The sequence below is a fragment of the Camponotus floridanus genome, unplaced genomic scaffold (assembly GCF_003227725.1).
Source record: "Camponotus floridanus strain SB8 unplaced genomic scaffold, Cflo_v7.5 scaffold436, whole genome shotgun sequence".
Classification (NCBI taxonomy): Eukaryota; Metazoa; Arthropoda; class Insecta; order Hymenoptera; family Formicidae; genus Camponotus; species Camponotus floridanus.
In genome coordinates, this window is record NW_020229588.1 from 31,030 (window position 1) to 49,114 (window position 18,085).

At 33.9% G+C, this 18,085-nt stretch overlaps 2 protein-coding genes across 3 annotated transcripts; one reads left to right on the top strand and one right to left on the bottom strand.

Annotated features, from left to right (window-relative positions):
• Positions 1–2,065: 2,065 nt before the first annotated feature.
• LOC112639044 (proline-rich extensin-like protein EPR1) lies at positions 2,066–14,616 on the bottom strand. Its single transcript, XM_025411839.1, has 3 exons — positions 14,592–14,616; positions 2,703–2,722; positions 2,066–2,634 (listed from the first exon to the last, which is right to left on the bottom strand). Exon 3 carries the CDS (start codon positions 2,632–2,634, stop codon positions 2,071–2,073), a length of 564 nt encoding a protein of 187 aa, XP_025267624.1. The 5' UTR covers positions 2,703–2,722; positions 14,592–14,616; the 3' UTR covers positions 2,066–2,070.
• Positions 12,147–13,705, top strand: LOC112639043 (proline-rich extensin-like protein EPR1). Of its 2 annotated transcripts, none has more exons than XM_025411837.1 (2): positions 12,147–12,301; positions 13,049–13,705. In XM_025411837.1, exon 2 carries the CDS (start codon positions 13,137–13,139, stop codon positions 13,698–13,700), a length of 564 nt encoding a protein of 187 aa, XP_025267622.1. In that variant the 5' UTR covers positions 12,147–12,301; positions 13,049–13,136; the 3' UTR covers positions 13,701–13,705. The 2 variants fall into 2 exon arrangements, with proteins under 2 accessions (XP_025267622.1, XP_025267623.1); XM_025411838.1 differs by having other exon boundaries at positions 13,137–13,705.
• Positions 14,617–18,085: the final 3,469 nt, after the last annotated feature.

The following is an 18,085-nucleotide window of genomic DNA, read 5'->3' on the forward strand; positions in this document are numbered from 1 at the left end:
GGTTGTTGTATTGATCTTTTTTTGAATAAGATAGGCAGGACGTCCTTGTTGTAGGTCGTTCCGGCGGACGTCGATTTTCATCGGAACGCCCCGTTCGTTTCCCGAGGTGCTAGGTTGATTCATTTCTTGAGCTCGTCTATAGGCGAGTTTGCGACATTCTTCTATAAGATGTCCGGGAGTTTTACAATATCGACAAATCTTAGTTTGATAATTATGTTGAGGTGGTGCAGTTATTATTGCCTTGTTTGGTGTAACGGGGTACGGGGGTTGAGAATTTGGTTGACCATTGTTGGGGCGGTACGAGGGTCGATATCCGCTATTATTATTATTGTTAATATTATTGTGTACAGGATTTCGTCGGACAATATTACTGGTATTGTTAGGAAGATCAGCGCGTGGTTGGAAGTTTGGACGGAAGAGGGTTCGTTTACGAATATTCTCCGCTTCGATAGTCTTAGATAATTGTATAGCTGTGCTAATTCCTTCTTCGAAGGTTCTTGGGCGCTCTAGTTTTACTCGCACTAATAACTCGGAGGGAAGCCCGTTAATAAAACTATTCATTGTGGTTGCTTCTATAGCGTCTTTATTTCGTTCGCCGATATTTCCGGATAGATCGGATTCTCCGTCTATAATAGCAGTGCGTAACTCCTGTACTCTCGCGATATAATCGAAAATATTTTCATTCTGTTTCATATAAATGTTAGCTAATTCTCCTCTATATTGGTCGACCGATTTGTTAGGTCCAAAAATGAGTTTTAATCGTTTGGTCAATTCTAGTACGGTGTGGCATTCTACTCCTTCTATGGCGGAATAAGCGTGTCCCTGTAGTTTATTGATAATAAGTTGCACGAGATGGTATTCATGATATACCGGTATCAAGTCGAGGGCGCGTTCGCAAATTTTGCTAAAATGAAAAACTGACATTTTATGTCCGTCGAATTTTGGTACAGTGTCGATAGCGTCTTTGAGACGTATCGGGGAGGGTTGGTCTACAGGGTCATGATGTTGGGAAGTTTGATGGGAAAATGATCGTTCTTCACGCGGGGCATATCTCTCTTCCCTTTGAGCGAGTTCTAAGTTTGCAAGTCTTGAATTAATTCTTTCGACACAACTAGTTATCGTTTGCATTGAAGCCATTAGTTGCTCGATGGCGGGTTGTTCGTGAACTTCAGCCTTTCCTTTACGATCCATTTCTTCTTGCATCTTTGTTAAATGTTCGTTCTGAGCTTGCAGAGATTCAGCTTGTTCTCTCATTTGTCTTTCCTTTTCATTTAATTTTTGCATTAAAATTTCGGTTTCTTCTGCCGTATATTGTTTTCTAGTAGCACCGGCGGCTACAGAGCTTGCTGAGCTTGATCGGGTCTGCATGACGTCTTCAAAAATTTATTTCTATTTATCGACAACTCTCCACGAAGCTTAGATTCTTTAGGCAGATCCCACCGACAATTCTCCACGAAGCTTAGATTCTTTAGGCAGATCCCACCGACAATTCTCCACGAAGCTTAGATTCTTTAGGCAGATCCCACCGACAATCTCCACGAAGCTTAGATTCTTTAGGCAGATCCCACCGACAATTCTCCACGAAGCTTAGATTCTTTAGGCAGATCCCACCGACAATCTCCACGAAGCTTAGATTCTTTAGGCAGATCCCACCGCTGCCACCATTTTTTTTTTGTTACGTTTTGAGATTTCGTTGTTACGTCTCGATCGTAACTTCTCACGTATTTATTTGTTACGCAATTGTAACTTCTCTCTATTTCTTTTTCAGGGCAACCTGCCAAGCCGGCTATACCCTAGGACGCCGAGAGACTAAGAATCTTTTGCGCTTCTTTCAGGAGAGGGATTGACGATGGGAAATAGATTAGGTGCGTTGAACCTGACCCAATTTATCCTTTTTGATCTGTTTTCTTTTATTAGTTTACTTCCTTAGAGCTTTACAAATCTTTATTATTGTTATTATTGTTATTATTTGACAGTTGTAGATAGTGTATATCGTTATACGTATAGATGTGTGTATGTAGTTAATGTTCTTCTCTATAGCATTTCTAAGGCGATATCTAGATATGGTTATTATTCGCGGTTGTTGAAGAAATTATCTCGCTGCAAGTATTCGTAGATCTCGATAAAATCTTCGTCTGTTAGTCCTGCGAGGGGTTGGATACTGCTTGGTAAGACTAGGTCCTCTGGTTCCGGGTAGAAATTTGGTTCAGGGGGATCCAGAACTTGACCTGGGTTGGATGGACCAGCCTCAGTTTCTGTGCTTTGTTCTATGGGTCTTCGTTCTTCCGGTATGGAAGGAAGATCTTCCGGTGTCCTGACCGGCGAGTAGCTGGGATTAGATGAATCCTGGATGGGGGAGTAATTGGGCGATGGCGGCCTGGCTCTGGGCTGTTGTTCCTCTTGAAGAACCGCTGGAGGGTTTCGGGGAGGACGATAAGGGTATGCGCGGGAGGGCGCGAAACTACGCACTGGAGAGTACCTTGTTACTCTGCTTGTTAAGTCGTTCTCGTCGGCAAACAACTGACGAGCTGTAGGGAGCCTAAGTACCGACCGGGAGGCACGCCTGCGGCGTATACCCGCGGCACGGAGGGGAATTTCGCGTCCAACGGAAGAAGTTCGGCGGGGGTTAACCATCTACCGAGGGAATACGACTATTTAGTATGTTTGATGCGATTGATTTAACACAAAAGGGGTTTACTTACGATGATGCGTAGAAAGGTACCTGTTAAGATGAATGGTTTTATAAGGTAAATGTAGTCACAGCAAGGTGGTTCATAGAGTTAAGACGAATAATACGGCTTAACGGATTATTGTGAGATAAACGAATGTAGATTATGATAGTATATCTCACTCGTTCTCATATCATGGTTGAAACGTTCGGCTATATACAGTTCATTGGGGTACAGCAATTAATGATTTATTTAATATATTTTGAATTTTTCAGGGGCATGCGGTTGCACCGAGAGGTCCGGAGATTCAGGGGTACAGACAAGGTACGGGTAAGAGCGGCTGGCTTACTTCAGATAAGTATAAATTCATAAAATGTTTCGATAGTTAACTTGTAAGCCAGTGCATTAATTCTATTATTTCGACAGATCCTCTAGGAGCGAGTCTTAGATTCTGAGTCTAGTATCGATGTGCAAGACGTCACGTCACAGCGGCACAGGATCCACGGAGAAATTCTTTCAGAGAAGCTCTCCGTGAAAGCGGCAGAGGAGTAGAATTTGCTACTCAATGCACATCGAGTGACTAACTCGAACGACGCTACACTCTAGGATACGCTTCGAGCGTTCTCAGAGGATCGGTTGAAATTTAAATTATTCAACTCGAAAGAAAAATTTAAAGTCTGTATACGGACAGGTAGGATTCGGGGAAAATTGTCGTACAACGGATGATAATTTATCTAGCATATACTGAATTTCCAGGAGCATGCGGCTGCACCGAGAGGTCTGGAGATTCAAGGATACAGACGAGGATACGGGTGGAAGCGGCTGGCTTACTTCAGATAAGTATAAAATTCATAAAATGTTTTGATAGTTAACTTGTAAGCCAGTGCATAAATTCTATTATTTCGACAGATCCTCTAGGAGCGAGTCTTAGATTCTGAGTCTAGTATCGATGTGCAAGACGTCACGTCACAGCGGCACAGGATCCACGGAGAAATTCTTTCAGAGAAGCTCTCCGTGAAAGCGGCAGAGGAGTAGAATTTGCTACTCAATGCACATCGAGTGACTAACTCGAACGACGCTACACTCTGGGATACGCTTTGAGCGTTCTCAGAGGATCGGTTGAAATTTAAATTATTCAACTCAAAGAAGGATTTAAAGTCTGTATACGGAAGGTAGGATTCGGGGAAAATTGTCGTACAACGAATGATAATTTATCTAGCATATACTGAATTTCCAGGAGCATGCGGCTGCACCGAGAGGTCTGGAGATTCAAGTGTTACGTCCCGCAATGAAAAATTTTCAAAATCTTTATACTACACTATATCGCATATTAAAATTCCAAAACTATATCTATATCATAATCTTTACCTACTATTGTTATATAATAACGTCTATATATATATATCTGTCCCTCGCTGACAGCATATGTGTAGTACACTCATTGAAAGTCGCTACAGAATACCTGAAAATTATAGAAAATATCAATAAAATGTTATAATATTATCATATCGTCATTACTCTATATAAAATTTCGTTATACTAGTGGAACTAACCGTAAAACCAGCATTAGCAAATATATTTAAATATATATATATATATATAGACAAAATCTAACAAAATGGACCTAACCGTTATCATTGGAAACTTATTGAATAAACTTTAATTAAAAATATTGAAAATCTTAAAGCCACAATAATGTAAAGAATTTCAAATCTAGAATATATATATATTTTCAAATATCTTTCATTATTCAAACAATCAATCGTAATGAAACAGATTCGATAACGATTCATTTTGTTAACAAAAAAAAACCACAATAGATGAAATAAAAAAAAAAAACACAATATATGAAAAGAAAGAAAAAGAAAATATATATACTTACGTAGAATAGATTTAAGTTCTAGTTAAAGTATCGTGAAGTGTAAAATCAATTATCCTTCCGATAAGTATATATAATCCGCACTCTTCAAATAGTTAGAATATTTTCCGCCTTCATACGCGTATACTCGTACATAGATCCCCAATTTTAAGAATCTGTAAAAGGAAAACCCATCGATATAAGCCAAATCTAGTAATCCCATATTTTCCAGTAGAGACAAGAAACACTCTTATAAAGTAAGAATCAAAACCCTCAACGATTAACATTAATAGAATTGCTCCACAAGCCCCTTTTAAATAATTATTAACAGTATAACCTTAAGGACCTAACCATATAAAAGGAGACGCAAAGACTTGATTTACAAGCAAAAATGCTTAATACAAATAATTAATAAAATAAACTCTGCACAAAAACTAAATAAAATCGTCTTTACAATAGTGACATATATATATTCATATAAAGCCACTCAGTAAAAATACGTACTCATTACATTACGAACAAATAACCGAGAACAAACGTACAATACGTTCAAAAGAAAAATTATAACTCTTATACATGACACTTCTAATAATAAACTCTAATACCATGACCAACAGATTTGTTGAAATAAGATTACATTTTTAAACAAGCATAAATACCGCCTCTTATATATACATATATATCTGAAATTTTGTGTCTAACATCTCCATTACTATTTAGGAGAACTATAAGACTCAAATATCACTCAAATTATACTTTACTCAAGATATACATACGCTACCCACATATATATATATATCTGATCATGATTAATTCTATTACATATATTGAAATAAAATCGCTATATTGATCCTACTAACCTAATTATTAAATGAGACATACACATAGATACACCAAACGGAACAACAAAATGTACCTGTTGATCATCAACAAAATTTATAAATATAATGACTTAAAATTCAAGAGAATAAATTAAATAAAATTAAAATCCGTATCTGTTTCTATTTGATCTGTCGGATAAATAAAAGTCCCCCAACTATTCTTTATGACATACAGAATGATTAAATAAATATAGTATGTGCTAACCAGAAATTAATAAGAGTTTTTTTTTCTCGATGAAATAAAATTAATTTATAAAAACATTTTGTTGAACCAAAGAATAAATAAAAATATAATAATAGGAAAACGTCTATGCTAAAAAAAAAAAAAAAAAAAAAAAAAAAAAAAAAAAAAAAAAAAAAATAATACTAAATCTGTACATATATTAAACACGACATTCTTTGCCCTACCACGATATCGCGAATAAAACTAAACAAATAATAATTTGAGAAATCAATCTACCAATGAAATTTATAAAATATGAAAATATCCTAAGATTAATAAATTAATAAAATCATTTTATATATGAACAATCAAATCTAATATTAATCAAATTAAAATATTATAGATCAATGATAATTAATATTCATTTATATAAAGCAAAATTCCATTTATAAAATATGTTCCTTATAAAATAATATCAAGACATACAAAAATATTAAATTTTGATACATATACTATACAATTCTTTTAATTATAAATAATATTAACTGATTCTTAATCTTAAAAAGAAATTAATACTAACAATAAGACTATATAAAATCCGCGATTGACATTTAATAATACTCGAATCACAAAATCCAAATATCATTTGACAATGAGTATTCAAGCCTAACAGAGAATATTTCCAGCAACAGTATTCCTAAGCAAATTGTAATAAATTAGATAAAATCATTTTGATATATGAACAATCGAAATCTTAATGCATTAATCAAAATTTAAAATTATTATATGATCAATGATAATTCAATATTTCATTTATATAAAGCAAAAGTATCGACATTTATAAATCTTATTGTATGCCGTTTATAAAATTAATATCTTAAGACATACAAACCAATATTAAATTTGATACATATACGTATACCATTCTTGTTAATTAATAATATAATTTTAAACCTTGTATTCCTTAACTTCCTCTAAAAAAAATTAATACTAACAATCAAGATCTATATAAAATCCCGCGATGTGAGCGATTTTTAATAATCCACCTCGACATCGACAAATCCAAATATCATTTAAAAGTAAAGCCACGGTAGTCCTGCACCTGAAAGAGAAAAATTAATTAGTTAACGAATCTCAAAATTTTAATGAAACATCAATAATAAAATATAATTGGAAGAATCAAATATTAACGATAAAATTTAATAATTAAATTTTAGCGACAGACTTGATAAATTACTTGGCAGAATTGATTAAATAATTAATATGCATAGTACATGACAGGCAAAGCATATTATATAATCATAAAAGCAACACAATCGCCTTTAAATAATTAAAAATATAATAATTAAAACGTGCTAAAAATATAATAACATAATATTAATAGGTACGTCTTATAGTAGTACCATTAAAAATACTTATATAATCAAAAATCCTTACAACACCGATGTCTTAACTAAAAACATATATATATATATATGTTTATATATATATATTTATAAAATTATGCGTTGAAACAACCCCTATAATTTTCGACGTAGAAATGTTGATCCATCAACCCTCTTCCTCCCCGTATATAAATACATGTACGCTCCCATTCGGTAACCTGTAAAAGAAATAAAACAATTAATACAAAATAAAGCCAATACTTGGCGTAGACTTTGTTAGGATAATTCATTAAACGAATAAAGATTAACGATAAAAATCTGACGACCTTCTAGTAGCTTCCCCGGTGATTATTCTAGCAGTAAAATTTTAAAGGCAACCCCAAAAACAAAAATTTAAAATGTTTGTAACTTCGATATCTTTTACAATAGAGATATACTAAGGGCATAATTGTGATCCCATTACCAAGTAGATCAACGTACTAATCGATTAATTAATCAAAATAAGTACACGTCCTAATATGCTCCCGTATATAGTTCTAAAATAACAGTCCCTACTCACTAGAAGTATAAATATGATGCTAACAATCAAATTTACCAAACAAAAGTGTTGTAACTTCGAGATCTTTTACAATAGAATTATAAAAATAATATAATTATGATACCATGACCAAGTAGATCACCACACTAGTCGACTAATTCATCAAAAAAATGACGTCCAAACTTGGGTGAAAACGCTCTCGTATACATCTCTGGGATAATAATTCCAACATATTGGGTATATAGATGTAACCCCTCACGACGATAATATTTTATTTTCCATTGACCATCGATATACTGCTCCCAGTATAACCTATAAATTATAAAACCAAATAAATAATAGCTATGCACTAAATAATATCGCGATACTAATAATCGAAATACAAAACAAAATCGTATAACTAGTATCCGACTTAATATCGTCACAAGGATAACATAACAAATACAAGAATAATAAATGTTAAAATATTTTATAATAATATAATTTAAGTGCCATTGAATAATTACAAGATATATATATATTAATCCCCAACTAACAATGAATATTTAATAAATATCCTATGAAACTTGTAAAGACAAAATTATAAATAAAAACGTAAGATAATAACCAAAATTTAACAATTGATAAAACTAATAAATTATATGGTACTAATAATTCTCTATGATTAAAATTGAAATTGCTTAAATGCAAATAACAATAATAATAACAATAATGAATTTGCATAAATTTTAATAAGACTTACCCTTAGAAATAATAATATATCCTTGACCATCAACATTTTAATTCAGCACTGCTTGTTTTTCTTGCTAAACCTGTTGACACCTAAAAACAAATAAAAATGAACATATGTTCTTAGACCATAAATTAATAAAAATATTAACGATAAGAAAATTTCAGAAACAAAATTTTGGTAGTAAAATCTAGCTTCAAATTCTACAAAATAATTCTAACAATTATACATATGAACATATATATATATATATATATATATATATATGCATCCACTCTTATAACCAATAATAAATGAATAATAAGACCTTAACAAATAAAATGTTCACTTATAATAAGCTAATAACGAAATTTAACCAAATACTAGCGGCCCATAACACAAATAATAATTTAAAGTGATCTTACCTGAAAATCAAATAAGAATACCTTATATGACGAAGTCACATGACCCCCCTCCTGGATGCCTGAAAAATTAATGTAAAATAATATTTGGTCATAAGAATAATAAATTCTAACACGAGGCTGTCAATATTTTATAAAAATTTGCAAAGCATTAAGTATAACAAAATGGATAGCATCTATATGCTTAAGGCATATACACATGAGCCAATGAAAAGAAAGAAAAACCAACTAGCATAAATGAACAAAATAATATAAAATTTAGATTAAAATAATTAAAAAATCAGAATAAGGCCAATGAACATCATCAAAAATCAACCATGAACATTTACGATCACACTCTTCTATATATGAATGCATGTACCAAGCCTTATAAAATATTAACACTTCATATAAAAAGTTTTCAACTATAATAATCCCCCTTTTTCAAGTACTTTAATGACAAAATTTCATAATACCAAACCTTATTAAGTATAATTATGTCAGAATATTACTTACTAGTAAGTCTTCATATGACGAAAATATATGGACACCCTATATTCGTGTTCCTACTCACCGGGTACCCCCCTGGCAAAAGTATCGCCTGAATAAATAAAATAATAATATTAAGGATGGACACCTATAGCTACTATGAATATAAAATGTATATACACAATTGTAAAATGCACGAACATTTACATATGAGCACTCTTATACGTATATATATATATATATATATATATATATATATATGTACGTGCATATGAACATATGCAAATTTAATAATGTAAGACTAAAACCTTCCGAGAAACGAATAGAGCCCAGGTACATAATGTGCAAAATGACACTCGAAAAATAGAATCTAAATTCAAAAACTTTATTAAATAAAAATAAAAAATTACAACAATGAATATAATGACAGCAACTTCTTACCATGCATAATATACATATATCATTAAGTCAAAGGAAATAAAACGTGAAAACACGAGAGAAATAGAGAAATAATACGTGTACTTACGAATAATATTGCACAAAGAATATTATGCGTATAACTCTACGAGTCGAACAAGCGTGCAAGGCCAAGTCCAGCACGTCGCGTTATCTCCATTGGAATTTTTAAACATCCTCTCCCGACCTAAAGGCAGAGGGAAGATCTAAATTCGCGCTCGCATGAATGCAAACCAAATTAATACATCGACTTCTCTTTTATAATTAAGCATTAACAAAGCATTTTCTATTAATATCACACTATTATCCAGTATCATATACCTCTATATACATATATATGCATACTATATGTGACATATGAACTGACTACATATACACATATGCATACATATTTTATAACAAAATCCAATAAAATAAAAGTAGAGACGTAATAAACAATCGTCAGGACAAAAAATTAACAAATATTAATAGATAAAAATATACGCCTTTATATATATATGCATACTATATGTAACCTATAAATCGAATAAATTTACATATACGCATATATATTTTATAACCAAACTCAATAAAATAACGGTATAAATACAATAAATACGCGTCGCGATAGAAATTGACACATATATATATTAACATGTCCAGAAATCTCCCTATATATATATGCATACTATACGTAATATATAAATTGAATAAATTTACATATACGCATATATATTTTATAACAAAACTCAATAAAATAAAGGTATAAATACAATAAATAAGCGTTGCGATGGAAATTTACAAATATATATCTTAACTTGTCCAAAATTATCCCTATACATACGCATACTATATGTAACATACAAATTGACTAAATTTACATATACGCATATATATTTTATAACCAAATTCAATAAAATAACGGTATAAATACAATAAATACGCGTCACGATAGAAATTGATACATATATATATTAACTTGTCCAACAATATCCCTATATGTATATGCATGCTATATGCATATACATTTTGTAACAAATTTAACAATAAAACAAAGGAGGAGATATAATAGACTGCTACCGCGACAAAATTAATCAGCACACAAAACATATATATATATATATATATTACGAATATTAACAAATAATTAATATTAATAACCCCAAGATTTTATACAATAATTATTAATCTTATACGATGATTATTAAATACGATTCAGTAAAAACTTGCTGAAATCAATTTTCATAAGCAATATGCGAATACATATCTATACATATATATATATATATATATATATATGTGCTAATATAAAGGTCGCCCAAATGAAAATCTTCAAAGAATAAAATATTGTCAGAATCAAAAGACCTCTTGAATAAAAGATCACGGTAGAGCGTGCAATGAATTCTTCGAGCACATCCGTCGTGATCATTCTTAGAAGTAAAACGAGCCGCTTTTTCATACGTTGTTCCGAGAACTGTAAGAATAAAATTTCTTTTAGCGACATAATAACTATTAAGCGAAGCGATAATTAATTTCCATATATTCTTATTGTAAAATTTATTGTAATAATAATGGCTTAACGCATTAGAATTTATTAAAATATTATTCATAGACTTGAGTAATCATTAAAAGTCGACTTTGAAAATTTTAAAATATATACATATAAAACCACAAAAATTCTAATTGTTAAAGCCTTTATTAAATAAATAAAAATATATCTTGTAAATGATAAATCTTAATAATTAGTCTTAAGATAATTATTAAACCTGGAAATAATACGTGTAATATGCCAATTTAAACCACGTAAACGAATTTTAAAAGGTAATTCATTAAAAAATATTACTGTTACTAATGTGTCTTATAAAGAGAAAGAATGCAGTGAGCATTCTTCGAAGGACATCCAGCATATCTATTTTTAGAAAAAGAGATAAGCCATCTTCGCATCCGTTGCGTTAGAATCTGCAATCCAAATGCTAAATTTTTCTTTACTAATTATTACTAATTATTAATTTACTAAATATTAATTAATCACTAATTATTAATTTTAACTATATACGCACCATTGTAAAAATCATTGTAATAATAATGGTTTAATACATCAGAATTTACCAAAATATCACTTAAAATTTAAACAATTGTTATAAATCGAACTCAAATTTTCTAATAACATAAATACGATATTATAAAAAAATTCTGATTGTTAAAAATCATTATTAAAAATTATTCTAAAATTATTTAATAAATCTAAGACGCAAGACTTGCAATCCCTACCACAAAACTCTCACCCACCACATCGCAAACTCATAGCAGGAAGGGATAGCTCCAGCAGCCGACCCACCAATCACCAAAAAGGCCCACCTCTTCTCCCTACCATTAAACATCGAACCAGAGAAAGGTATATAAGGCCGCCGCCGCCGCCGCCGGTGTGTCTCTCTGCGCCATTAACTCGCCTGTGTCTCAGCTCTCTCTACGCCCATCAGATCTCTAGCTCTCGAAGAGGAAAAACCTAGAAGCCTACCGGACACCTTAACTTATTCGAAAATAACTTAGTCGCGATTTTGATTTTTTGATTTTTCTTTCGGGACTTAGTCTCAATCTCTATGAAGAGAGCTGTATCAACATTAACACTTTAATAAAGTGCTACCATCCAGTAACCTCTGAGTCTTTGGCCATTCTCTGCGCTGCCTTGCCACTTCTTCAGGTTCTCACCGAGGTCGAGCAATCCAGGGAAGGAGCAGCGGTGCCTTTATTCTTCCATTGATCCCGTCATCCGGTAAGGAAATAATAAAATAATAATCATTCTTAATCAACCTTGATAATAACCTCGTATATTAGGTTGATTTATTCTAAATATATTGACAATTTTCCCAGAATCTTACCTGTCCGTATACAGACTTTAAATTTTTCTTTCGAGTTGAATTATTTAAATTTCAACCGATCCTCTGAGAACGCTCGAAGCGTATCCTAGAGTGTAGCGTCGTTCGAGTTAGTCACTCGATGTGCATTGAGTAGCAAATTCTACTCCTCTGCCGCTTTCACGGAGAGCTTCTTTGCAAGAATTTCTCCGTGGATCCTGTGCCGCTGTGACGTGACGTCTTGCACATCGATACTAGACTCAGAATCTAAGACTCGCTCCTAGAGGATCTGTCGAAATAATAGAATTTATGCACTGGCTTACAAGTTAACTATCAAAACATTTTATGAATTTTATACTTATCTGAAGTAAGCCAGCCGCTCTTACCCGTATCCTTGTCTGTACCCCCTGAATCTCCGGACCTCGCGGTGCAACCGCATGCCCCTGAAAAATTCAAAATATATTAAATAAATCATTAATTGCTGTACCCCAATGAACTGTATATAGCCGAACGTTTTAACCATGATATGAGAACGAGTGAGATATACTATCATAATCTACATTCGTTTATCTCATAATAATCCGTTAAGCCGTATTATTCGTCTTAACTCTATGAACCACCTTGCTGTGACTACATTTACCATATAAAACCATTCATCTTAACAGGTACCTTTCTACGCATCATCGTAAGTAAACCCCTTTTGTGTTAAATCAATCGCATCAAACATACTAAATAGTCGTATTCCCTCGGTAGATGGTTAACCCCCGCCGAACTTCTTCCGTTGGACGCGAAATTTCCCTCCGTGCCGCGGGTATACGCCGCAGGCGTGCCTCCCGGTCGGTACTTAGGCTCCCTACAGCTCGTCAGTTGTTTGCCGACGAGAACGACTTAACAAGCAGAGTAACAAGGTACTCTCCAGTGCGTAGTTTCGCGCCCTCCCGCGCATACCCTTATCGTCCTCCCCGAAACCCTCCAGCGGTTCTTCAAGAGGAACAACAGCCCAGAGCCAGGCCGCCATCGCCCAATTACTCCCCCATCCAGGATTCATCTAATCCCAGCTACTCGCCGGTCAGGACACCGGAAGATCTTCCTTCCATACCGGAAGAACGAAGACCCATAGAACAAAGCACAGAAACTGAGGCTGGTCCATCCAACCCAGGTCAAGTTCTGGATCCCCCTGAACCAAATTTCTACCCGGAACCAGAGGACCTAGTCTTACCAAGCAGTATCCAACCCCTCGCAGGACTAACAGACGAAGATTTTATCGAGATCTACGAATACTTGCAGCGAGATAATTTCTTCAACAACCGCGAATAATAACCATATCTAGATATCGCCTTAGAAATGCTATAGAGAAGAACATTAACTACATACACACATCTATACGTATAACGATATACACTATCTACAACTGTCAAATAATAACAATAATAACAATAATAAAGAATTTGTAAAGCTCTAAGGAAGTAAACTAATAAAAGAAAACAGATCAAAAAAGGATAAATTGGGTCAGGTTCAACGCACCTAATCTATTTCCCATCGTCAATCCCTCTCCTGAAAGAAGCGCAAAAGATTCTTAGTCTCTCGGCGTCCTAGGGTATAGCCGGCTTGGCAGGTTGCCCTGAAAAAGAAATAGAGAGAAGTTACAATTGCGTAACAAATAAATACGTGAGAAGTTACGATCGAGACGTAACAACGAAATCTCAAAACGTAACACAAGGATACAGACGAGGATACGGGTGAGAGCGGCTGGCTTACTTCAGATAAGTATAAAATTCATAAAATGTTTCGATAGTTAACTTGTAAGCCAGTGCATAAATTCTATTATTTCGACAGATCCTCTAGGAGCGAGTCTTAGATTCTGAGTCTAGTATCGATGTGCAAGACGTCACGTCACAGCGGCACAGGATCCACGGAGAAATTCTTTCAGAGAAGCTCTCCGTGAAAGCGGCAGAGGAGTAGAATTTGCTACTCAATGCACATCGAGTGACTAACTCGAACGACGCTACACTCTAGGATACGCTTCGAGCGTTCTCAGAGGATCGGTTGAAATTTATATAATTCAACTCGAAAGAAAAATTTAAAGTCTGTATACGGGGCAAGTAAGGTTCTGGGAAAATTGTCAATAGGCCTAGAATAAATCGAACTAATATACAAAGTTATTATCAAGGTTGATTAAAAATGATTATTATTTTATTATTTCCTTACCGGATGACGGGATCAATGGATGAATACAGGGCACCGCTGCTCCTTCCCTGGGTTGCTCGACCTCGGTGAGAACCTGAAGAAGTGGCAAGGCAGCGCTGAGAATGGCCAAAGAGTCAGAGGTTGCTGGATGGTAGCACTTTATTAAAGTGTTAATGTTGATACAGCTCTCTTAATAGAGATTGAGACTAAGTCCCGAAAGAAAAAAATCAAAATCGCGACTAAGTTATTTTCGAATAAGTTAAGGTGTCCGGTAGGATTCTAGGTTTTTCCTCTTCGAGAGCTGGAGATCTGATGAGCGTAGAGAGAGCTGAGACACAGGCGAGTTAATGGCTAAAAAGGCCGCGGAGAGCTCCGTAGAGGGGCCTTAAATACCTTCCTCTGGTTCGATGTTTAATGGTAGGGAGAAGAGGTGGGCCTCTTCGGTGATTGGTGGGTCGGCTGCTGGAGCTATCCCTTCCTGCTATGAGTTTGCGATGTGGTGGGTGAGAGTTTTGTGGTAGTGTTACGTCTTACTTCTCCAGTTTTCGGTAACTATTCCCTCACTCTCTGATTCTAGGATCAGACCTGCTGGGCTTACCATACAGATGAGCGAAGTGCGTCTCCCAATTTATCTTTTGAGGCAACCTGCGCAATGCCGGCTATACCTCGGGATCGCCGGGAGCTCTGGACCTAACTGCTTTGATTGGATCGCTGGATTTATCTGCTTTCCGAAGGATTATGCTTGTGGATCGTGCGTGTTAAGAAATAAAGATTCACTTTATTTTAGGAAAAGTACAAATTTATATAGATTTATTTAATATCCTCTAGTACATTTTAATCTTTGGTCTTCTCTCTTTGATCGTTGGTACATATAGCAGATCAGAGAAAGATGAAGCTGTCCAGTATATTAGAGAGAGAAGATCATATAAGGAGACATGTTAATTATATACCATCGCAAATAATTAAAATAGAGTTGCGCAGATGCAGCGGTAAAGTATCGCGCAGATGCGGCAACAGTTCTTGAAATACAAGAAATCAATTGATTTGAATAAAATGTTTCATATAATAAAATAAAATAATTCAAATTAAAATAATTCAAATTGCCAAATGTTCAATTTAATAAAAGATTTTAATTTAATAAATGAATTTAATTATATTATAATAAATTTTATGATGAGTCATACAATGATGAATCATACGAATATAAAATAAAATAAAAATGAGTCATACAATGATGAATCATACGATGATGAGTCATACAGCAGGTGTTCGTTAACAGAATATTTCAATAAATTATATGATGAGTCATACGACGATGAGTCATACAAATATAATTTTAAATAAAATTAATTAATTTGTTAAAATGAAATAAAATAATAGAGTCAATAAAAGTGAATTAATTCATTGGCAGATTGTTTCAATAAGAATATGCGATGTACTATTAAAAGTTGTTCACAAAATGGCGGACTGCCATGAAATATGGTAAAACAAAATGGCAGGTTCCCCAACTCCTTATATATTATACATGAAAAATATATGTGGATTCGTAGAAATTTTCTGGACTTTCGGTAGGTAGGAAAATAGATTGCTTTTTATTTCGTTTATTGTAATGCTGAAGGAATACAGAGGTACTGGAAAATGGAAGGGTAGATACCGTGTCGGCTTGCTTAGCCTTCAATCAAATAGTTAAAATGATTCCTTTAATAATATTCGTTTGAATCTCGCGCCGAGAATCTAGTGATAAAAAGAGACAGACATACTACCATTATATGTGATTTTCATGAATGTACTTAAGGAAGTCTGTTCGGAAATTGAAATCGATTGTAAATTCGTTTTTATAATGAAGCTCTTTAATGAGTCTTCGATAATTTGTATTAATGATTCAATTAATAATAATAATATCTTCGATAAATCTTCGTGTGTGTAATTGCAATATTATTTCAATTGTTTAATTATAATTGCATATAAGCATCTCAAGAGTAGACATAGATGCAATAATTGATCGTAGTAGATCGTAATAAAGAGATAGTAAGTGTAGTAGAATATCGTTGCAAATCACGAGAGTAGAGAAGTATGTAAAATAAAAGAAATAAGTACTTACCAATGAGTACTGCAGAGTAAAGTTGAAGATCTCCAGGGAGGACAGTCTACCTCGGTGACGTCGCTGTAGGAGAGTTGAAGGAGCCGGTGATGAATGACTGGCAGAAGACCCAAGTGATGATAAAATAAAACTTTAATATACTTTGTTCCAAGTACAAAGATTTGACAGTTCTCGGACTAAGTCCTTTTCGGCTCAAAAATAAATACTCGTGACTGCGTGAAGGTTATACGTTGGAAGAACTGAGAGTCAAATGGAGTCAAATGCTCACGTGTGTGAATTTAAGAGAACTAAGAGTCAAATCGAGTCAAATGCGAAGAGAGTCGCTCTGCATGGGTTTTTATAACGGGATTCCTACTTTTTGGGCAATTGTCGCAGAGTGGGAGCAGGTTCCTTTTCGCAGGGCGGAGTCTCTGATGATTGGTTCCCCTCTTAAAATTGGATGCGTGCGCAGCTTTTCATCGGTAGAAGGGTGATGCGTGCGCAATTTTGCGTAGGCGTTTGAACGATGATTGCGTCCCCGTTTTTGGGTCTTGAGGTGGTGGGGGAAGTAGAGTAGCCAATCAGGAAGTAGCAAAAATTCTGATGCAACCGGATGCGGTGAGTCATCGATGAGTCACTTTTGGCAACAATTCTTCTGATACTTGATATTTTTCTTGAAGGTTATCAGTGACATTCGATATTTTTTCGTATAATTTATGTGACAGGTGTCCTTCGATTACAATAGATTTGCGTCGCCAAATTATCGCATCGGCTTATCTTTAAATTATTATAAATTATTTAACTGATGAGCTCATGGTCGAATCTTTGTTATAACAATATGAATATGCGTATTTAGTAACGCATATATAGTATATGTAGACGGCTAAATAAAAGTATCTATAGTATGTGTACGTATAAGAAATATGTTTTACCAACAAGACTTCAAAATTTGTAAGAATAATGGAATTTAACATTTGGACCTCCCTGTAGATTAGGGAGTTCGAAAATATACGGAATTATGTAAAAACATGTGTAAATATTCGGTTGTGGTCCTCAAAATTTGGGTTTAAAGATTTATAATGTATCAGGATAGTATATTCTCATAGGAGGTATATGTCGGTAAGTCGGTAAGTTAGTATGTCGGTAACTTCTGAATTTAAATAAAATTAAAGTATTAGGATAGCATGTATATGAAAGAGGCATGCTCCTAGTGAAAGAATATATATAAATATATATATGTTTGTTGGTTAATATCTTTAAAAATTAAAGTTTTAAAATTTTAAAGTATCAGGGTAGCATATTCATAAAAGAGGTATGCTCCTGGTAGAACGTCGGTAATTGGTAGGTCGGTAAGTCGTTGGGTTGGTAAGTTACCATAAGTCGGTAAGGTAGTAAGGTGTCGGTAACAAAAAATCGGTATGTTACCATAGGTAGG

What these genes read in the sequence shown, in the direction of transcription:
- LOC112639044 (XM_025411839.1), bottom strand. Translation starts at nt 2,634, where the DNA reads ATGGTTAACCCCCGCCGAACTTCTTCCGTTGGACGCGAAATTCCCCTC.
- LOC112639043 (XM_025411837.1), top strand. Translation starts at nt 13,137, where the DNA reads ATGGTTAACCCCCGCCGAACTTCTTCCGTTGGACGCGAAATTTCCCTC.